This window comes from Cyprinodon variegatus, unplaced genomic scaffold, assembly GCF_000732505.1.
Source record: "Cyprinodon variegatus isolate N-32 unplaced genomic scaffold, C_variegatus-1.0 Scaffold506, whole genome shotgun sequence".
Classification (NCBI taxonomy): Eukaryota; Metazoa; Chordata; class Actinopteri; order Cyprinodontiformes; family Cyprinodontidae; genus Cyprinodon; species Cyprinodon variegatus.
The window spans coordinates 273836-282270 of NW_015150959.1; the positions used below are offsets into that span (position 1 = coordinate 273836).

An 8435-nucleotide genomic window follows, 5' to 3' on the forward strand; every position below is an offset into this window, starting at 1 on the left:
ACGGCAATTTGCATATAGTCCAGAATGTTCTAAAGAGTGGTCAGCATAACAGCAATTAATTGCAAAGTCAATATTTGCCTAGAAAATGAACTTTATCCCCCAAAACACATTTCAGCGTCATTGCAGCCCTGCCTTAAAGGAGCAGCTAACATGGTTTCAGTGATTGCTCCATTAACACAGGTGTGGGTGGTGATGAGGACAGGGCTGGAGATCAATCTGTCAGGATTCAGTCAGAATGACACCACTGGGCACTTTAGAAAGAGGCTGCTGCTTGGCATCATTGTTTCTCTGCTCTGTGTTCCTTCTACATAACAATCCATTCCTCCTGCTTTTTATTTTAACCCTTGAGGTTTAACTCCTTGAAAATTATTTTTTTTATATGCAGAATGTCTGCAGAATCAATGTCAGCTTGCAGGTAGAGTCCATAAAACTCCTGGATCAGCTTTTCTGATTGGTTGATGCTCCGGTGTTCTGTCAGATGAGCATACCCATCATACCATCATACCTATAGTCAATATGCAGGCACAAGACCTCAGATTTGCATTTATCCCTTTAGTTTTGTACGAAAAATAAACTTTAAACTATTTCAATGGGCGTGTTTGCCTTTAGTCACGTAGAAGAAAAACTATTTAAGGTCAGATCACCATACGCTTCAAAAACACCAAAAAGTAATTAAATTGTTCTTGTTTGTGCATGACTAAAGGGATAAATGGGTATTGACTATGGGTATGCTGGTAGGGATGGGAATCGATAAACCGGTTCCTGTTCAGAACCGGTTCTGTGTGTTCCAGTTCCATGGCACCGTTTGGCAGCTCACTCAATAACATCCGCTGGAGGAAATACATCCAACATGCAGAAACTCTTGTGCACACAACGTGGCATACATTTTAACACTAGGACCCCAGAATTCTGATCCTACTAGAACTTCTTCTGGTCATCAAATTGATGGGTGACATTTTCCCCAATGGAACGCAGGAGTAATGATGATGTCATCAACAGGAATTGTTCTAGTGTGTGATATAAACCCATTGTGGAAATGTAAACCTTAAACAAAATCTAATATATTTTCAAAGGCCGTATTGTATACTGCTATTATTTGTGTTCTAAATTTATTTAAAATATAAATCCGTAGAGTAAGACTTACTACACAGGTTCAAAGTTTGAAATTACTGTTTTATTTAAAGGTATTGTTTGATTCCCTCCAAACATTTTCCTCAGACCACCTTTTCACATTTATGACAAACGTAATAGGAGTGTTTTTTGTGCAGTGCTGAAGCTCCTGCCGCTGTTTTCTGTCCCTCTCCAACGCTGCTCTACTGCAGCGGATGAGCTGGAAACCTGTGCTTTGCCCGCAACTGTTTTACCAGTTCAAGGATAAAATCTCCTGAACAAAACCAATGCGCTTAAAGCTGATATTTGCAGGAGATCATAAATTACAGCCACAGGCCACCTTCATGTTGAAGGTTTTACAGAATCCTTTCCAATCATCTGATCCGACACATCCACCCCGACTGTGTGGTTATAGCAGAGTACGGGCTCTGGTTTGGCTTTTGGGCTGCTGAGTGGGCCGGCTGAGGTGTGGGCGGTGCTTAAACAAAAGTTTTACTATTGTCTGATGGGTCGCTGATACGTCTGCATTAATCATCCTCGGACTCGCTGTCAGGATCTGAGCCGCTTCCTGTCCAGACCCCCTAATCAGTCTCTCCCCCTCCGCCTGAATCACTATCATCAATATTTGAAGGATTTCTAAAACCTGTTTCATGGTTAGATTTCTTCTGAAGGCAGTTTTCCCATGTTAGCCAAAGAGTTCTAGGTGGAATGTTGGTTGCTAGGCAACGGTACCAAATGTCAATCAAGCGCGGGAAGAAATTACAATGTAACTAATAGAGCCGTCAAAATGACGGCTGTGGGAGATCAAGGTAAAAATAACCATATTTATTTTTTACGTTTTTATTTTATTAAAAAACAATGTGAAAATGAAGGAAATACAGAAATAGAAAAAGTAAATTAACATGAACAACATAAGATTAATTTTAAATATATTTTAAATTTATAATATAACCGTCAAAATGACGGCCTTGAGAGTTCTAGTGTTAAGGAATGCCGTGTTTTTGATGCTTCCAGACAGAAGCTAAAGTTACGACCAGCATGGAAGGAACTCTGGTGGTTAGTAGCTAGTTTTATATCACTGGCTGTGCTTCATGTGGTTCCTAGTAAATCAGATGCCATTTCTGGGAATAAACCAGTTTCCTTCCTCTCTTTGGGGATATTAATCATGCTACCAAGTTGCTCCGCAGTTCAGGGAGCGAGGGAAAGGTGACGCTCATTTATTTAAATCAGGGGAGATTAGTTTATTTCCCAAAATTGTACGGTAATGCTTTTTCATTAAACAGATGCCTTTTCCATTAGATTTAGATGACTGTTAGGAGACGGCTAGCCTGGCTCGACGGGTCCCCTCCTCTCAGAACCCCTCCCCGCAGTCCCTCAGACGCTGCATGTGAACCAGATGCTTTAACAGCCAGTCTGAAGGCAGCATAATGCTGAGTATTAAGCCTGGGGCCCTGAACACTCCACACCTTGGCGACTGTTTTCCAAGCTGACAGACTGGTTTGATCATTATTGATGAGGAAACGGTGGATCTACCCGGCTTTGGCCACGCTGATGGACTGCTGCTCCATGGCTTCATGAATGCTGATGCGGTCCTGCTCCTTGATGCTGTTGAACTCATCGATGCAGCACAAACCGCCGTCAGACAGGACCAAGGCTCCAGCTTCCAGGTGCCAGTCACCTCCATCCTTCACTGCAGCCACCGTCAGGCCTTCAACCATGGAGACAGACACAATGAGCAACTAGCTCAGACAAGGACAGAGAAGAAACATCCTCTATCAGCTTTCCTTCCATGCAGACGTGTCACGGCTCTAACCGTTTCAATATCATCCTAGGTTTTGAAGATATATATACATGTTTAAGCTAAAAGAAGTAAAGAGCTAAGTTAAAGCTGCAGCAAAACGTATGGTTCATATTGAAGAATTGTATAATCTAAGGATGGGCAGCAGATGTACTATTCCCAGGTGTTAGGCCAAAGCTGGCAGAGGGAGGATGAAATCTGCAGATGGAAAGGCTGAGAATGACCTTGCTCTGATTAACAGGGGAGCAGAAAGGCAGGAAGCAACTCCATACAAGGAGATAGGAAGTAGGGAGTATGATCACTCTGTGGGACTGTCTGTGTGAAAATGTAAGATGTTTCCCTATGAAGATAATAAAAAGAGCCGGTGTTGCAGGGGGGGTCAGAGTTGCTGTTAGCAGAAGCTGCTGCTGATGCTCCTCTTCCTTTGCAAAGGCGAATCAAAGCTTCTTTGTCCAGAATGTTTTTATAACTCTCCATCTCAGTTAAGTTACCTACACTGGAATTAACAGACCCGGGGGGAAACCACTGAGGGTGTATTTAAACAGTTTCCTGCTGGATTTGCAGCACTGCCTGCTGGGGTCACTGTGAAGATCAAGCACACAGGATTGAGCTCCACAGTGGGGCTCCTCTGAGCTGCACCTTTGGTTGTCTTATCTGGATGCTTCACGCTCCCTCTGCTCTCAACAGCAGCATCAGGTTCAGGGGATGAGCTGCTGTCTAACTTGGATTTCAATTCAAGTTTAAACCAATTCAGACAGAAAATATTAATCTTTATCAATAGATCGTTATTATGTTTTTTCTCTAATACAGTTTTGTTTATATGGCCCCCATTTTCTCTTTATTTTTTATTTTATTTTTCTTTGTGTCTTGTTTTAGGAACTGATGTAGCTGATAGCCCAACAGCTTAGCTTTCACAAGCTAATACTTGTATATGAAACTTTATTGAACATTATTTGGGGAGTAAAATTGGATACAAAAGACACAAAAAGGGAGGTGAGAAATAAAGAGATAGAGACAGGAAAGAGTGCATAAAAAGATAGAAAATAAAACAAAACAGCAAAAATAGACACAAAAGATAAACAGTAACTCTTAGAAGTCTGCTTTCACACCTGGAGGAGAAGAGAGGAACAGAAAAAAGAACATTACAGCAAAAAGAAGACAACAGGAAACCCAAGTAAACTTAAAAGAAATAGCTTCAAGAGACGTCCATGTGTGTCGGAGTCAGAACCTTGGACATCTTGATCAAGCCTGACTAATAAATCAGTTTCCCATTTTCCAATGGCCTATAGCAGCATATAGTTGTGCTGCTATAGGATTAGACTGCTGGAGGACATAGGGACCCCTATTTCATCATTCTATCTCTATTCTCCCACTCTGCAGAATCTGTTAGTTCAATCTCTAACATTCTGCTCTCTCTGCTTTTTCTCATAGTAGCTTCATCTGGTCTGTTCCTGTTTGGCTGTGACTCCATCCTGGAGAGAAATATCAGCTGTGCTGCTTCCATCAACACCTTTGTTTATAGATGTTGGAGCTTGGCCTGTTTTTCAGTGTAGTCCTGTTTCTCTGACTGTGACTAACTGGATGTGCTCTCTTCATTCTCTGACATGGGAGCTCGTATTCCTGGCTGTGTGTTTGAATATTTCTAATACTTGCTGGTGGGGAGCTGTATAATATTTCACCCAATTTATGAAACCGTTACCGAAGCCAAATTTACTTAGAAATGCAAACAAATACTTCCAATTAACTCTGAAACACTTTTTTTTTTTTGCATCTAGTGATATGTTGGTTTTGACGTTTTGACTCTAGGAATAGTCTATTAGATTTATTAATCTGAGTACATCAGTAAGATGAATGCCTTTTCTTTATTAAGCCAGTTTGAGCTGAGTGGATTAAACAAAAGTTACTTTTTCTAAACGTTTGCTGGAAGATTTTATTTGAAAGTCGAGCTTAATCAGATATTTGGGTCGATAGCTGGTAGGATGGACAGGATGTTTGTCTGGTTTTAGCAGGAGACTAATATTTGCAGAATTCATCTTTAGTGGAAGCCTGCCTTTCTCCTCCGTTTCCTGCAGCATTCTGAGGAATGTTGGTTCCAGGGTATTCCAGAAATCTTTATGGAATTCGACAGCAAATCAATCAGGGCCTGGAGCCTGTAAGTGGGCATGTCTATGAGAGTCTCCTGGGCCCCATTATAAAGTCAAACCTGCAGGCCCAGGGTCCTCCTGTTACACCCGTCTGTAGTGTTACTGTTTAACGGTGCCGGCTGTTGGGCTGTTAACATCCCGGCCCAGACAGCTGACGTACGTAGGGGGGGAGCAGATGACGGGATGTGATCAAGTACATCCACCCAATGACACACAGCTGTGACTGATAGACAAATGGCTGGCCTCCCCTGTGTGAGCTCATTGGTTACCATAGTAACAGGGTGACGGAACACCTTCGATTATCACCCAGGAGCTGATTCTTTACGACATCATTTGATCTGTAATGGTAGCTTTTTAGTTCTAGTCTTCAGTTCTAAGCTGTTGGGATAGCGTGTTCATTCTGCTCATCTTCACAGGAGATGCTGTTCTTCCTTACTCAGTCTGGACCGACCCATGTCCCTCTAGTTATCTATGACACCACAGGAACCTAACCGTGACTGACCTGGTCAGAAAGGTTAGGTTCAATGAATAAGAAAGGAGGAGGACAGAAAGGCCTACCAGCACTGGTAGATCCAATTCCAGCTGTCAGAACTGACCGGGGTATAACCTTGGCTGCATATTTCAGGAACTGAGACTTCCCAGTCCCAGGATCCCCAACCAGCAACATGTGGCACTCTCCTGGAGAACAAGAGAAACACACAGGCCATCAGGGTGAAGGGAGTCTAACGGGTCATCAGTGGTGTTTCTGACAGCCATCTAAGAATTTAGTTTTCATCTTCAGGATGGAAATTTTTATTAGTCCTTAGTAGCATTTCATGATAGTTTTAGTCAGTTTTATGTTGTAATTCATAAAACATTTAACCTTTACAATTTCAAATAACAACCAGATTCTTTCCCAGACTGACAGCTCTATCCTAGATGCTACAATCACTGGGTATAGAATGCTGCCGTTCAGTTCATCATTGCTGTTGGGCAGAAAAACGTTGATTTATATGATTAGAATAAACTTTTTTATTTATTAACGCCCTACTTCGCAGGTCTTCAACAGGGGGTCTGCGACCCCTAGGGGGTCCACAGAGGTACTGCATGGGGGTTTCCATCCCAAAGCAAACACTTCCTGATCTACTATGGATTATGCATTACACACAGATCAATACAATCTGCATTGCTCCATAAAAAGCTAAGAGCAAAGACATTGGTAATTTTGGCTTTATTTCTTCAATTTGTCCCTTAGTTAGGGGTGAACTGCACACAGTGAAGGGCGGTGAAGCGGTGAGTATCACACTGTGACAGCGTTCACTGCTCTTCCCTCACCTTCTGCTACTAAGGAATTTAAACTTCAAGCACCAAATATCATATAACAGCTTAGTCACATGATGTGGCATTTGCTCCAGGATAAACATATCATTATGAATGCTTATTATAAGCCCACGTAGTCATTTTTATAGTGGTCTGATTCACTTAGAGGCTGTGTTGCCGTACGAGGCTTTTATATTTTTGTGGATCCAGACAGAGTTGTTTTTCTGGGTCCAATATGGCTCTTTGAGCAGTTCGGGTTGCCGACACCTGCTTTAGGTGGTAGTCGTACTTCTTTTATGTCCCTTTTCTCTATTTTATGTTCGTTTTCAGCACCCTGAATTGTCAGATTTCTGGATTTTTTGTGCAGATGACCTGGCCTTGTCCGTGTGGGTGAACTGGAGCTGTGAAGGTGGCAGACCTTTTCTAAGGAGAAGAAGATCCTGGCTTGATTGTTTCCATCCGTGGCACTAACACAGAGAATAACATTTTCTAAACATTTCTTTCTTTGTTATTAAAAGATAGCCAACCTATCTGAGGCAAACACTGGAGTCTGGCTTTCAGAGTGCTCTGCTTTCATTTATCTTGATCTCCTTTTACAACAGAGATTTAGTGAGTTCAAATGATTATTATTCTGTAATTGAGTTTGATTTGGAGAATTGTACCTCTAACTTTGGTCCCAGAGGAGTCGATTCTGGGCACCCCTCCAGCCAGCACCATGGCCACAGCCAGCTTGATCACATACATGCCAAACACCTGTGGACACAGACTCAACAGGATCTCATTCCTCCCTACAGAGACAAAAGAAACCTCATGAAGAGGTGCAGGCTTCAGCAGACATGCAGAGCTGTGGTGACATAATCCTGACCAGCCAGTGGGTTGTGCTTGTAGCCGTCCCAGAAGTCTTCAAACTCCTTCTGAACATCTCTAACCAGCAGAGCAGCAGCAGCCTGCTGGTTGTTAGCTTCAATGTTGTTAGCTCTCAGGACCAGCTCCACATCACAGGGGGAGCCATCATGAAGGGGCTTCCAGCGGAGACACATCACACCATACACTGTTATGTCATCACCTGGAAACAGCACATCACACCCTCAGCAGGTCTGCTCCACGCTCCTGTCAGCTTTAGATACCCGACTGGACAGAACCTGGAGGAAAACCTGTTCAGAACGGACAGGAAACTGGTGGAGTTTAAAACTAACTCGCTCAAGTTCAATTTTTAACTTTCCGCAAAAGTTTAAAAACAATCCACTGGACTTGGTTACCAAAGTTTGAAGTTGTTTCGCTTCCTGAAACGTCTTCAAACCTTGGAAACCAATCCCAGTAGATTGTTTTTAAACTTTTACGGAATGATTATGACCTGAATGACTGAGGATCTACATCAGCAACTTTTAAATTCAACTAAGAAAAGAAATAGAAAATTCCTTTATTGTCCCACAGTTGGAAAATTGTGGTGCTCCGGCAGCAAAGGGTTATAGCAGAAGTGGTATCACAAAAGGTTACAAAGTGTATAAAAATAACAGAATAAGTGAGTTAAGAAAAGGAAGGATCTGTGGTAACGCTCCCTGGTGCATTTAGGGTGCAGCAGTCTGTCACTGAAGGAGCTGTCCAGTTCAGCACCAGCTTCATGCATGGGGTGGGAGACATTATTAACATTAACTTCTTCTAGTTCTCTCCTTCAGAAGGTGAAACATATTAAAACATATTAAAGTCTGGCTTTAGAGCTCATCATAGCACTGAAACAGCTCTGGTGAAAGTCACTAATGATATTCTCATGGCCTCAGATAATGGACTTGTATCTGTGCTCGTCCTGTTGGATCTTAGTGCTGCATTTGATACAGTTGACCATAATATTCTTTTAGAAAGACTTGAATATTTTGTTGGAATTATAGGAACAGCACTAGACTGGTTTAAATCTTACCTATCTGATCGAATTCAGTTTGTTCATGTTAATGATAGATCTTCAACATGCTCAAAGGTTACCTGTGGAGTACCACAGGGATCAGTGCTAGGACCAATTCTCTTTACTTTATACATGCTCCCAATTGGTAGAGTTATTAGATAGCATGGGATTAATTTTCACTGTCATG

The 8435-nt window shown here is 42.1% G+C and overlaps 1 protein-coding gene across 2 annotated transcripts in view; it reads right to left on the reverse strand.

Annotated features, from left to right (window-relative positions):
• The window catches only part of mcm9 (minichromosome maintenance 9 homologous recombination repair factor), a 22980-nt gene that overhangs the window by 7043 nt on the left and 7502 nt on the right, over positions 1–8435 (reverse strand). Inside the window, exons 7-10 of one of the 2 annotated variants that reach the window (XM_015390634.1) lie at positions 7217–7417; positions 7014–7139; positions 5611–5730; positions 2644–2818 (exon numbers count right to left, since the gene is read on the reverse strand). In XM_015390634.1, coding sequence (XP_015246120.1) covers positions 2644–2818; positions 5611–5730; positions 7014–7139; positions 7217–7417 — 622 coding nt within the window. The remainder of the gene's footprint in view (positions 1–2643; positions 2819–5610; positions 5731–7013; positions 7140–7216; positions 7418–8435) is intronic. The other variant, XM_015390635.1, reaches the window with a different exon arrangement.